Raw genomic sequence first — 15500 nt, forward strand, 5'->3', positions numbered from 1 at the left:
AGAGACACCACAATTCAATGACACAGTGAAGCGCCAATCAATCACTTTTTTTTGTGTCGCCATTTCCACCCACCTTCTCTTATCCACACAATTTCTGCTTGTATTGGAGGAAAAACATCCTTGTCGTTAAGCCAGTTAATTAATATTTTCCTTTTCCATATTTCTCTCGCTCTGCAAACGCACGCTTGATGGCGTTAACGGGCGTGTTGCAGCAACACTTTAAAGGCAACTCGGCACCAGCGTAGCTGGTGACCCGTGGGCCGTTTTGTAGCTTTTGTAGCTGCTAGTGTGAACTCAGAAAATAACTACAGCAGTACAGCACTTAATTAGTAAATATACTTTGCACCATTGGCGGTGTACATATAGGTCAGGAGAATAGATTGTTGTTAGATCTTACCCCGTATACGAGTCCTTCGTACTGACAGGAACCCTGGGAGGTGGAGACACACTCTGGACAGCACTTGTTAGGAGGGATTCTCAGACGCTCTCCCTTTGGACGGACACATGCACGCACACGCACGCACACGCACACACACGCACACACGCACACACACACACACACACACACACACACACACACACACACACACACACACACACACACACACACACACACACGCACGCATGCACGCACACACACACACACACATACGCACACACACACACACACACACACACACACACACACACACACGAACACACAAACACGGCATAAGTGTCTCTGTGCAACCTTGCGTAGGAAACATTCAATTATCCATGTCCATTCACATGGAAATTAACTGTGGGCAGTCTGTACAAAGGTGTACAGTCAGTGAAAATACCACCATGGAATACATAGCAGAGCATAAAGAATTGCATCATACAGTATGGAACACACAGAGAGAGAGAAGGACAATATTAACATTATAATTCATATTGAAATACAGTCTGCTAGTGATATTGCATGTATTATATTGTCGCTGTAGAGTGGGAACCTTGTATGTCCCGAACCGTAAGTTTTCAGGACATGGAAAAAAAGAGGCCAATGTAGTTATCATTTAGTCACAGGCCCTTTCCATTGGTTCAATATTCATAGAACTCACACACATACTCCTAACTTTCACTTTCAACAACATTCTAAAATACTGAAAATAGCTCACAAGCACCCTATAGCAATGATTACTATCAGAAAACAGAGCTTGAACTTTTTGAACAAAACACTTTTTTAAACTAAAACAAATATATATTTAAAATGTAATCACATACTGTAGCGAGCAATAAATCTATTTCCTAAAAGCACACTGAAGCAAATCAAAGAATAATATAGTACGCTGGTATCTGCTGGGGAGGAACGGCGAGAGAATAACAAAGCATCCCCGAAAAGATCAAGGTTTGATGAAAACCAAAAGAGAAAAGTTCGTTTTAGGAAGCTTTACAGATAGGATCACAGGTGCCGTTTCTCACCAAAGAAAAACACAGTAAACACAAACTGTCTGATAAGAAAATACCTCTAACAGCACAGAGTGAATGTGAGAGAGAATCACTTCTTTTTTTTCAAAACTGTTACTTGTTTTGTCCACCGGGGCACTATACTAGATCAGCTCTTTTTTTTCTTTCTCCTCTACACTAAATCTCTTCAAAGAGAAGAGACTGCTAAGAGCACATATACACGCTCGCCACGTAATGTATTGTGTGAGCTGGTCGCTCTGTAACTTTCGGCCAAAACGTTTGCCCCAGAATACGGACGCGAGGCTTCATTCGGTTAATTAACATTTACAAATGATGCGTTTAGCAGTCGCTCAGAATAAGTAGGATATAAAGGAGCTAAAGTGCCTCGTTCCATTGCTAAGTTTAACCATATGCACCTTATATCATGCACCTTATGTGTATAATTCACACTGCTCATACAGTATTTGCCTTTGCTCATATTTTGTTGCCCCCTTTCTTGAAACTGTAAATGACGGGTGCTAGGCATAGAAGAGACAAAGAATTTCACCCACATGTTTTTTTACACCTGTAAACCTACATGTGTGCCAAAGCGGTATTTCTTTAAATACGTTCTAAATAGCTCTATATTCTGATAGTAATCATTGGTATAGACTATAGTGTTTGTTCAGTACTATCGGTCTCACACATCTCTCCAGCTCTTTAATAAACAGAAAAATAAATGTTCTGTTTAGGATTCCAATTTTAACCAATCAGGAGAGATAACTCATACCGGATACAGGATAAACTATTGAAATTGGAAGTGATGAAGAAAAAAAAAGAACAGACAAAATTGGAACTGGAACACTAAAAAACGTAAGCCTATAGACCCACATTTTCAGGTGGGTCACACCTGAAAATGTGTTTTCTGTATACTAGAGAGTTGCAGATAAGGGGGGGGGGGGCTGTTACTGAACAAACACTCTGTAGCAATGGATATAGAGCTTAACATTTTTAACAACAAACATTTAGTTTTGAACTTGAGTTGAGTGGAAAAGTTAAGTTGCGAGAGCATAAGAAATGTTAGGAGTGCAGGGCTCTGTGCGCATGATGGCTAGTTTTTAATTAGCATTGGATTACTATCTAGCCAGCGGAGTGGAATTCATTAGGCATCGATTGTTTGCCTTAGCTCAGGGTTGAGATTGATTTTGACGCTGGCTGTCACCTCCGGCTTGACAACTAAATCCACGTTTAAGCAGCCATGATGAGGAGGATGGGAGAGTGAGGGTAGAAATGTCTCCCAATGAATTAAAAGTGAAACGCTGAGCCAAGCTAAAGCTGGAGTCACTGCCATTGCTTCCAAATTAACCACATGAACGCTGAGCGTCCCTATTCTGGGCACGTCGGGATATTCTGTGGAAATAGTCCATCTACGAGCTCACAACCGGGAGCTTGGTGGGTCGGCTGTATTCGCCCGAAGTGATTTGGTGTAGAGGGGGGAAAGGGAGGGGACCGAGTACAGACCCCTGGGGGACACCACCCTGGTCAACTAGGGTGTAAGTAGTAAGTGGTTAACAGCAAAATTAATCACTTTCAACCTGGTCTCCCCATTGTGGTCATTATAGGCTAAATAAATGTTAATACATATTTATACATTTTCAAAATAGCGAAAATTGCCAATCTAAGCTCACGCTGCATTGCAGTTATGTAAAGTAAGGCTTATCTGTAACTTTCATTCCCTACCCGGGATTCTCCCACAGATGTTGCTGTTGAGTGAGTGAGCACGTTTGTCATTTCAATTTGAGTTAATAGCTAAATCTCATGTCAACCAGCAGTGGTTCTACCCGACCACGGAATCTGAATGTTTCTACAGAAGAGTAGATCTACAAGCTTATTTTTTTTCTTTTCTTGTTTTTTTTACATTTTAACAACACAAATCTGGCACAAAATGTTTGCAGATGGGGGGGTCCCTGGATAAATACATTATAATTTGGGGGGTTTCCTTGTTTGAGAGCCTCAGGTTTAAACAACATTAGGAAACAAGCCCAAATAAGCAACAACACTTTAGAAACAAGCCCAAAAAACCACAACCCACAACCCACAACTGCCAGCTACTTTACAGAAAAACAAGCGCAGAATTGCTTAAAATAAGCAGACGTGGCTGGTAGGCAAACCAGACAAAATACAACCACTGCAATTAGTTTTATTATATTGACATACTCTACTATACACATACTGGTAAATCAGTTTTAACCCATTAAGACCTGAGGCGATTCTTATTTTTTTTTTCTAAATCCTAATTTTTTTTGGGGAAAAATAGCAGAAAAAATAGCAGATCAGGTCTTAACAGGTTAATTCTAGCCAGCCTCTCCACCCTACAGTATGTTAAAAAAAAAAGACTTCTGCTCTCCACCGTAAATGTGTTTTTAGAACGATATAGGTTTCAAGTTGTGCATTTGACCTCGAAAAAAGCCTTTTAGAAATGGATCCACGCTTCAAGGTGGAGTTGATGTATTAAACCCGAAACGGAACCCTTTTCTGAAAAGCAGGTTAACCACTTGAACCGTATCCGTCTTATTTATTTCAACCACTTGAACCCCTGCATGCCTATTCTGGGGGGAACATTCACCAGAAATAGCAGGCAACGTGACACGCTGTGAGCTTGTAGATCGGCTATTTTCGGCGCAGAGATTAGGTGTAGATGGAAAGAACTGTAAAAGTACAGTTGTAATTCAAGTCCGGTTCTCTAAGTCTAGAGGGTCTAGACTATGGGCAACTGGTGGTCCGGGGGCCACATGCGGCCCCCACCTTAGTTAGTTTATTTTTTAGTTTAGCTATTCCAGTTCCAAACTGTGCTTTTTTTTTCTCTAAGCACCTTAACGTCCATATGTATATCATGCACAGTATAAGTATAACATGCACAGTATACATACATTGCTGCTATGCTCAGGCACCTTAGTTTTTTATTATCTCAGGTACTTTGTAAATATGTAGATAACTTGTCTGGCCTTCTGTTGCTCTCTTGTTTTGATCTCCTTCCCACTTGCCGCCCACCCCTCTTCTTCTCCCCCCCCCCTCTTCTTTCTATGGAAATTAACGTTGCGATGGGAACGATGTACAAAAACGAATTTCACCCACTTCTTTACCTTGTAAACCTGTGATGTGACAATAAAACTGATTCTGATTCTGATTCTGAAACATGCATACATGACCCGCATTAATTAATTAGTCTACAGTATATTGGTTGTTTAATGACTAGTATTAAAATGTTATTGTCTTTTTTATGTCCAATGTATTTGTATTTAAAGACGGGGTGCCGTGATTTTCAGTGATCCCCCCCCCCCCTAAAACATAATCATCAGGTATTATGGTTATACTAGGAGGAAGATTTTTTTCAAAAAAAGTGTACAGAAATTGTTACAATTATGTTTTAATGTGGACACGCCTCCAGTTCATTAAGTATACCTGGTTCTCACCTTAGCACCTCCTCCACCACCTTAGCACCACCCACCTGTCCTAGTCCCTCCTCCTCCTCATGCCCACACCTGTTGTGTTATGATAATGAGGGGAAGGGTATATTTTTACTACGTCACTAAAGGGCTGTTTTTCTATTGGCACGTTTGACCCTCAAGGTTTCAGCCTCCAGGAAGAAACTCAAAATAGTCAGAGAAGACATAAAACACCATAAAAACACCACCAGGGGGCTTAATGAAGTTCTATCAACCTCATAGACACATGAAAAACAGAAAAAGTGCAAAACCATGGCACCATCTCTTTAATTAAATTAAAATGTTAAAACATGGAGATAAGAGGTTTCTGCCCGACAGCAACAATATGTCAAAAAACAAATGTCACGTTTCCTGTCATTTGTACGAGGACCACAATGGAAATAACTCCTGGATTTTATTGCGTTTTATCCTCACGCTGATTAACATCCATGATTTGTAATCCGTGGTTATTCTTCGCATTTCAAAACGAAAGGAAACTAAACAAACCACTTGCCGAAAAAAATGCTGCTGATCTACAAGCTCACAACAGGTCGCAACGTGACTCGTTGTGCGCTATAGATCGGGTATTTTTCGGCAAAGAGATGTGGTGTAGAGCAGTGGTTTTCAAGCCCTTTTCGTATCAAGGTCCATTATTTATTCGGCATTTGAGCCACGGACCACCGTTTGATGAGATGTAGCCTCTCAGACCCAGAACTTAGAATATATTGCTATCGTTGGATAAGATTTTGCCCACAATTCCATGCTGTATTAATGTTGGTACCAATAGGAGAAATGACAGGCAAACATTGATCAAAACAACAATTGTTTAATAAAGATGTTAAGATGTTTAACAATAATTTAAGTCTTGAGAGCGTAAAATGAAACCAAATGGACCCGTAAGGGTCCATTTGGTTTCATTTTACGCTCTCAAGACTTAAAGATTAATAAGGGTCCATTCATTTTGGTTTCATTTTACACTCTCAAGAGTTAAAGATCCATAAGGGTCCATTTGGTTACCAACTCTCCATCATTTAGCTAGGGACCACCTGGAACCCCCTCAAGGGCCAAGAACCACTGGCGTAGAGGGAATGAAAAGTACAGAGCAGCCTAACTCAGGTCAGGTCAAGTTTACAGGGGTTTAAGTGGCTAAAGCTCTGAAGCAGGTTATGAAACCTTGGAGGGTTTTTTTACGGCGCACACATAAAGCTCTTACCCTGTGGAAGTCACAGCGGGGGTTTGGGCAGTGGGTGGTGTTGGTGCAGATGACTATGTCTCCGTAGCACGAGCACTCCTGACACGAGTGAGGTCTCCACACGCTGTTGTTCTGTTAAGGAAAAACACAAACACACAAACAAACGTCAAATATCACAATTGTTTAAAAAAAAAAAACCTGTTATCCCGCGATTTTGTAACCCTTTTTCACCCGGTGCCAATTATCTAAGTGATCCTGGGCGCTACACTCCCCTCACCAGCCTAGGGAGCCGAATTCACGCGACTCTGATAGTTTACCAGGATAGATTTTTAGGGATAGCAAAGCTTTTGCGTGACACTGCCAGTATAAAATAGGGCATTCATTTATGAAAAAGCATGATATGTTAATACACTCACATGTCATCGTTATTCTGACAGTGAAAATTGCAGTACATAATTTGCTTCATGCATATTCATTCAGCTGAAAATGGGGGAAAAAAATAAACAAATAATAATAATAAATGGCAACAAAGTGCCACCATTTAGAATGAATATTATTCAAATTATTCTCAAGTGGTTTGGTGCAGGAAGCAGCGTTTTGCATCGCCTGTGAACGTTGAACCTAATAAATTAAAACAGGCAAAAACACAACATTTTTTCAAACAGTGGTGACCCTGTCAGAACCCATTTAAATCATTAAAGGAATGCTCCGACGTTTTCTTAAAATCAACAGGAGCCATAAGTTTTGTTTATGACTCACATTCACACCAACAGATACTACATAATTTATTTACTTTTTTGCAGTGGTCCTTTAAAAAGGGACAGCTGTGAAAGTAGTAAGTACACAAACAAGTAGGTCAGCTAGTGCATGCTGTGTTTAAACTGTTCACAACTCACTGATTCTGCATATTAAACACAGTAAACCCTAGCATCCCTGCAAAACGTTTCATTGTCGTTTGTGATGAAATTCTTGTTAATGCGGGAAAGAAAGGAAGAGAATGGGTTTGAATTACCGGTAACCACTTAAGCCCCATTTTTTTAAAGCCACTCAAAGCATTGTGAGCTTGTACGCCTCCTTTAATGTTTTCAAAAGTTTTGAACAATTGCTTAAATAAATTCTAATGATACAATATTTTTTATGTCAGCCTTTTATGTCACGCCAATCACATAGATCTGATATTTCTGAAAATGTGGTTGTTGAAAATATCGGAATATTTTAGTTTTTTCTGAAAATCACACCTATAACACCCAAAATAGGGTTGCCAGGTTGAACGTGTTCATTTAACTCTGAGAGGACAGATGGAATGTCAAAAGCTTCTATCGCCAAACCCTCCAAAGTGCCACATCTAGACTGACAGCAGGGAATAAATCAATTATTCCAGCACCCATGAACTTGAATCTATCACCTCAGAGTCCATAACTCACATTTAGCTGTATGATAAATCACATTCTCATGACAGGGTTATCCACAGGCGTGTGCGTGTGTGTGTGTGTGTGTGTGTGTGTGTGTGTGTGTGTGTGTGTGTGTGTGTGTGTGTGTGTGTGTGTGTGTGTGTGTGTGTGTGTGCGCTGAGACACCATGACAGACATCTTAATGGACAGCTTCAGGTAACAAGTGACCAACTGCTTCCACTTCTAGGCTACTGTACTGCCCGTAATGTCTAGCACCAGACCAACATATTTACGGTTTGCCCGACATATTTTTGACTATTTGACCTTTTTACCACCATCGGTATCAATTATGCCACCAATGTGTCCTTATTTTTAACATATTTTTTTTTTAATCCATGAATTCAAGGCTTCATGGGGTGTGCATTTATAGAAAATAAGTAATGTTTGGGGTGAACTAAACCTTTAAGTGTCTTTGGAAAGGAATGAAAGTGCATTTTTGTACTCACTGACTCAGCCCAGGTTTAGTTAACATTGGCAATTTTGTCTAGCTCACATGCACGCACAGTACACAGTAACCAAACCCCTGAGTGTTAATTTAACCCTGAGAGTGATTTTTTTTTTACCTGTGATGGTTTAAATTAACACTCGTGTAGTAGAGCTGTAAATCCTCACCTAATCGTTTTCACTTTAAAAACAGCAAGCATTAAGAAACTGAATCAAACCGTGAGTCAATGACAAGGATTTAGGTCATGTGTGTTGCATTTGGTTTCATCATCTGTGGTGGCAAAAATACAGTTTACATAACGTGTGTGTGTGTGTGTGTGTGTGTGTGTGTGTGTGCATACATGACATGTCAGGCATTCGGCTGATGTTCATGTACAGAGTGACAGAATGAGCTTTGGTTCTTGGTAGACCAGCATTATGGGGAATCAAGGATGTGACCAGTGACGCTAGAAGACCACATGGAGAAGAAGAGAGACAAGAAGCAAAGACATCAAACCAACGGGCATCGTTCCCAACGGGCATCGTTCCCAGCGGGTATCGTTCCCAGTAGTCCATGAGCCAGAGCCCCAAAATTGAGCAATAATTATCGAAAGAGTGGGCAAAACCAAACCTATATTAAATTGTTCATAGGGTCAATACGAGTAAATTAATATATGATAACCTTTCCACAGGAGCAGCTTTTTCATAGTTATCACACATTTTGTTATTTTCCCCATACGTACATGACAGGTGAAAAAATTACAAAATTTAAAAAAGAGTTATCATAATGAGACTTCCTGAGTTGATTACTTGCATGAAGACAATGATTTATCGTATTACAAGTTTTCTGAAATTGTATATTTAAATATGCAAATTAGACATTTAGTCCATGAGCCAGAGCCCCAAAATTGAGCCAGATATTGAATATTCCCTCGTTAAAAACCTTTGACTGCAACATCTTAACAAAATGAAATAAGAATGTTCACTCTGGCTTTGTCCAATGTTCCAATGTTGATTCTGGAAAGTTATACAAATTCGGGCATATTTTCGTAATGCCTAATTTGCATATTTAAATATACAATTTCAGAAAACTTGTAATACGATAAATCATTGTCTTCAAAATATGCTCCTCATTGACTTACATTGTACAGTGAAACAGCTCTCAAAGTCATTCTTTTAGCACATAAACGAACTCAAACAAAGTTGATTCAGACAATATAGAACATCACCAAACCCAGTACTGTTAATTTTTTTAATAAAAACGTTAACCTCCTGTTGATTTTGCTATTTTTATTAGAAAGAAAACCCGGACTGGATCTCTGGATCCGGATCCGGATCTTCAAATAGTAAAATCAACAGGAAGTTGACATTTTTATTAAAAAAACAAACAGTACTGGGTTTGGTGATGTTCTATATTGTCTGAATCAGCTTTGTTTGTGTTCGTTTATGTGCTAAAAGAGTGACTTTGAGAGCTGTTTCACTGTACAATGTAAGTCAATGAGGAGCATATTTTGAATTATCAATTTCTAATCAATGGAGCAATTATTTTTGATTTCTTGTCCACCTTTGGAGTTACATCATGGCAAGGTAACTACACAACCCAAACCTCTACCAAAGTGGTCTTGCCCTTTAAACATTTCAGTAAAAAAAGCATCTTACCCTGTGGAAGTCACAGCGGGGGTTAGGGCAGTGTGTGTCTTAAGTGTGTCTTAAGTGTGCGTCTGAAGTTTTTGCTGTTTTTGTATTTTTGTATTTTTGTATTTTTGTATTTTTGCTTTCTTTTCATATTGTTACTGTGTATGTGTATGTGTTTCTATTAGTCCATGAGCCAGACAAGATTTCATTATCGAAAGAGTGGGCAAAACCAAACCTATATTAAATTGTTCATAGGGTCAATACGAGTAAATAAATATATGATAACCTCTCCACAGGAGCAGCTTTTTCATGGTTATCACACATTTTGTTATTTTCCCCATACGTACATGACAGGTGAAAAAATTACAAAATTTAAAAAAGAGTTATCATAATGAGACTTCCTGAGTTGATTACTTACATGAAGACAATGATTTATCGTATTACAAGTTTTCTGAAATTGTATATTTAAATATGCAAATTAGGCATTTAGTCCATGAGCCAGAGCCCCAAAATTGAGCCATATATTGAATATTCCCTCGTTAAAAACCTTTGACTCCAACATCTTAACAAAATGAAATAAGAATGTTGACTCTGGCTTTGTCCAAAGTTCCAATGTTGATTCTGAAAAGTTATGCAAATTTGGGCATATTTTCCTAATGCCTAATTTGCATATTTAAATATACAATTTCAGAAAACTTGTAATACGATAAATCATTGTCTTCATGTAAGTAATCAACTCAGGAAGTTTCATTATGATAACTCTTTTTTTAATTTTGTAATTTTTTCACCTGTCATGTACGTATGGGGAAAATAACAAAATGTGTGATAACCATGAAAAAGCTGCTCCTGTGGAAAGGTTATCATATATGTATTTACTCGTATTGACCCTATGAACAATTTAATATAGGTTTGGTTTTGCCCACTCTTTCGATAATCATTGCTCAATTTTGGGGCTCTGGCTCATGGACTATATGGGATGTCCATCTGCTCTGTTTTTGTTTGATTATTTATAGACATTTTATGAACACAAGAGCCATATTGTTATATGTCATATAATTGAAAATGCCAATAATTATATTGTTTTTTTTTTAAAAGTGTGGGTGTGAAATCATAGGTGCATACACAGGGCTACAGGTAAAACACATTTCTCCTTAATAACACGATATGGCTGTGATTCAGCAGCGTCAACAATATGGTCTTCACACAGCTGTGTCACATGACCTCCTAATAACTGCAGGCAGAACAGCAGACAGACCACATGACTCAGAGGATGGGTCCATTCCAGCCCAGGTCACAGGTTCACCGAAAACAATCCTCCTCCATCCTCCATCCCCATCCTAATGACTTCCTGAATGGGACTGTAAGCAGAATGGATTTGACCTCCGGTCCACGGACACGCACCTCTTACAGCAACTGGGGGTGTGAGAGAGCCAAAGATTTCCCTAGGAACCCGGGACTTGCTGACAGTGGCGGAATAAGTACTCAAATTAGTTTTTTTGTTCTTTTACTTAAGTAAAAATACCGATACCACAATGAAGAATTACTCTGCTAAGCAAACATGCCTACATTCAAAAGCACTGGCACCAAAGTTATATTTAAAGGTTTAATGACATTCACTTTTACACCACATTCAAAGTCTTTGTCCTGGTCCTTCAAAAGTGTACAAAAAGTTTTAAGTGAAAATTCCATTCCAGTGATCCATGGCAGGTGTTTTTCTCTCACATTTCTAAAGCCTTTTCAACTGCAATGAAAAAAGAAATCTTTGCCTGCGGGTGTCGCTGGTGAGGGATTTTGCCTGTCAATCATCGCCTCTGCTCCGCCCCCCCCCAAAGGAAAGGATAGGGGAGGGGAGGGGCGAGGAGGAGAGTGGGCGGGATTAATCGACTGTGACCTCACTGTCGAAGGGCCAAGCTCAGATTACTTTTCAGCCTAATTATTCAGAAAACCCCAGACCACAGAAAATCCACTGAATGTTCTAAGTTCAGGTTTTTTGGGTGTAATTGAGGTCATAAAACCCCAAATAAAACATTGAAAATAAAAAAAGTGAAAATGAATGTCATAGAACCTTTAAAGTACCGACATAAATGTACGCATCATGCAAAATGACCCATTTCACAAATTCTTCAGATATAGCCGAGCTCACAACGTGTGACGACGCGATAAAATTGTGAGCTTGTAGATTGGCTATTTTCGGAATAGCCACAGTATAGAATAGGTAAGCTAAGTGGTTAATGCATGTTTTGAATCAATAATTTAAATCTCCAAAGTAACTAGTAACTAAAGCTGTCAGACAATTGTAGGGGAGTGAAAAGTATAAAATTATAATACTAAAGTATAATACTAAAGTATAATACTAAAGTATAATAATAATAATAATAATAATAATAATAATAATAATAATAATAATAATAATAATAATAATAATCAAGTAAAGTAAATGTACATCAAAATTGTATCTAAGTACAGTACTTGAGTAAAAGTACTTCCTTACTTTCCACCACTGCTGACGAGCCTTAACCTGAGGGACCTATACAGTAATAGAGCTAGGTAGTAATGGCCCCAATGAGAATGTCCCCTATAGGGACCGATACCCGACTTACGTTGATTAAACATCTAAGGAGCCGAAACTCATTTTATTCCCCCTCAGAGAAAGATTTCGCTCTGCCCGGGCCTTTTGATTTACAGCTACACCCCCCCCCCCCCCCCGCATCAGCAGCATGGCTAGCCATGGCTATTGACGTTAGAAGGAGACAAACATTTAGTTAGTTTCATCGATTCTCAACCTTCTGCCTTCCAAGGAGTCCCGGGTTGCATATGCATACGACCATGGATCCATTTGATACCGTTTAATTTTGTATTTCTGGGACATCAATCTAGCCTGACACTCAGCCTGAATTTTCATTTCGTTTCACTCCATTATTCAGTCTGAAAGCCCTCTCAATGCAGCCGATTTCTGAGATGGGGGCGTGGCCAAATATTTGTTTTCAAAGACTCTTTGGCGATTGGTTCATACTGGATTATCCCGATCCCGATTCGTCGTACAGATTTTCAACCGAGAAACACCCGCCTTCGACAGCGTCACCAGACCCTGAATGCGAGGCAAACGATTCAGGGGGTGGAGCCAGGCTAACATCAATCTACAGTGTTCATTTAACTCTGAGAGTACTTTTACTCCACTACAATTATTTTAAACCTTTAGTTACTAGTTACTTTGTAGATTTAGATTATCGTTGCAAAACATACATTAACCCACTTCAGCCTTGTATACGTTTCGGCCATTTGAAAATAGCCGATCTACAAGCTCAGAATGCGTGAGCTTGTAGATCTGCTATTCTCGAAAGAGTTTTATACATTTGAGACTTGTGAACTTTTACTTTTGGTACTTTAAGTACATTTTGGTACCAATACTTGCGTACTTTTACTCAAGTAAATTTTGAATTCCGGACTTTAACTTGCAACAGAGTATTTCTGCATTGCAGTATTGATACTTTTACTTAAGTAATTAACGTGAGTACTTTTTCCACCACTGGTTACCCATGTATAGCAAAGAGCCTCGGGGTCGGATTCAAAACCAGGGCAGCAGTTGGGAAGGACCACAGCCTCAATTCATGTGATGTGATGTCTGCTATACTCTCACCAGGGCGAGCCATCACCTTCTCCGCTCAGGATGGGGAGAGAGAGAGAGAGAGAGAGAGAGAGCAGCCGAGGGCAGCTTGCCAAAGTTAGACTAAATGTAAGTGTCTAAAAATGGAGCCGGCTCCATTCACCAGGCACTACAGAAAGCACCAGAGAGGGCTGAAGCAATTACAGAGGCACACACATTCAATCTGCAGACGGTATAAATCACCGGGCCCGGGCTCACACCTTCATTAGGGAATATGGGACGGTACGACCACTTTGGCGTAATGCGTGTGGAAAAGTAGTTATGTCAACACGGATTTTGGATTTACGGGGCGGATCAACTTTTGCTCGTATCAAAGCTCCACTTTGGGTGGGGAAAGAGAAATCAAATCGTATACCTGTGTTTTAGAGCTGTGAGTGTGAACACACACACGTGCAGAAATGTGTTTGCTGGGATGGATTATGATGTGATTTCTCGAATGAAATGTGATGCTACTTTATATTATCATTTTATACTTTGGCTATTAAAAAATAGCAGATCTACAAGCTCATAGCACGGCACCGAGTGCCGCGCTACGAGCTTGCAGATCTGCTATTTTTGAAAAATCGTGAATATTTGTGCAAATCTTTGAATATATATATATTTTTAAAGCGAACATTTTTAACAAATTTCTTTGCTTCTGGGGGGTCCCTGAAATAAATACAAATTTGATGGCGGTCCGCGGCCAAATACATATAATTTTGGAGAAACCATGCCTCTGCTTTTGATATCCCATCTCAATCATGTTTATGGCTTTATTCCTGCTTCTGGTCAGACTGCATTCAAAACATGCATTCATTTCCTTGTAGAAAATGTGTAGACTGTCTGATATTTTTGTTTGACAAGACAAAAATGTAACAGTTTAATACAAAATGTATGTTAACAGCGTTAATTAACACATTAACGCTGGAGTCCCTATTTTGGGCAAATGTGTCCAAATGTGTCCCAAAAAAACAGTGAAACATAGCCAATCAACAAGCTACGAGCTTGTAGAGTGGCTATTTTAGCTATTTTGTCGGACAATGAAGTGCATACTGTAGGGCCTTTATAAGACGTTATAAATTCAGTGATGGACTGTGTACAAAAGGCTCAATTAGTAATTCAGGGGTCAGAGTGACCTCCCCATGGGTCACTCACCAACGAGCACCAGGTGTGTTTAATTGACTGATAGACGTCAGCACAGGTGCAAAACCTTCACTACTGACAAACACAACATAAACCTAAGCTGTACAGTACCTTCGACGTGAAGCATCCTGTACCGTGTTTCTTATCAACGCCATACTGTACCCTCTGAACAAGAAGCACAAGAAGAGAATGGAGTGCTTTCAGGGAGGATGTGACATCTGTGTCACTGCTGCGTTAAGAGAATAAATCCCGCTCCTAAATGCATTCAAATGGATGCAGTCGGTGCTGTTTAATCCATTACGACCGGGAAACGCATCTCTTGTCATTTAAGATTTCTAATAGCAGATACACAAGCTCATAGCGCGGCACTCGTTGTAGATCTGCTATTTCTTTGAAAAATTTATTTTGTGCAAATCTTTGAATATATGTTTTTTTAAAGCGATTTGTTTTACTCAAATCCTTTCTTCTGGGGGTCCCTGGAACAATATTTTTTTAGACGGGGGTCCGTGGCCAAATGCAATACAATTTTGGGTGGTCCTTGACATGAAAAAAAGTTTGAGAACCACTGATATAGCAGCATACGTTTTTCAGAAAACCGTTGGGATTTAGAAGACATTTGTAGAATCCCCCCAGAAGCAAAGATTTGAGTTACAAATGTTCGCTTTAAAAAAATATATACATATTCAAATGTTTTAGCAGATCTACAAGATCAGATCTACAAGCTCATGGTGCCGCGCTATGAGCTTGTATATCTGCTATTTTTTTAATAGCCCAAAGAAATCTTAAAATGACAGAGAGGCGTCCCCCGGACTGAAGGGGTTAATTGCTTTCCGCCAACAATGTCCTCCTCAGATGCAGGCTGAGTGATAATATGCTAATTTCTCACGCGGCAAGCTGTGCCGACGAGCAAAGAGATCCAATTAAAGCGAACTGAAGGACACTTCAGACTGTCACCGTGTCCCTCCAACACTTTCCCCTTTTCAGCCAGTGCTTTGACAGACCTCCGAGACATGACTTTGCAATGTCGGTCGTGGGTGTAATGAACGGTTCTGCATGTCATGGGTTAGCCCGTCATTTCGGCCCGTCCCAGAGACAAGCTATTTAGCAGCTGGGAACTCTTT

At 39.6% G+C, this 15500-nt stretch overlaps 1 protein-coding gene across 1 annotated transcript in view; it reads right to left on the minus strand.

The window, feature by feature from the left end:
- The window catches only part of LOC308089114 (extracellular matrix organizing protein FRAS1-like), a 237327-nt gene that overhangs the window by 166601 nt on the left and 55226 nt on the right, over window positions 1-15500 (minus strand). Inside the window, 2 exon segments of the mRNA XM_080433684.1 lie at window positions 398-490; window positions 6106-6216. Coding sequence (XP_080289810.1) covers window positions 398-490; window positions 6106-6216 — 204 coding nt within the window.

Source organism: Gymnoscopelus braueri (genome assembly GCF_963280865.1).
Source record: "Gymnoscopelus braueri genome assembly, chromosome: 7".
NCBI lineage: Eukaryota > Metazoa > Chordata > Actinopteri > Myctophiformes > Myctophidae > Gymnoscopelus > Gymnoscopelus braueri.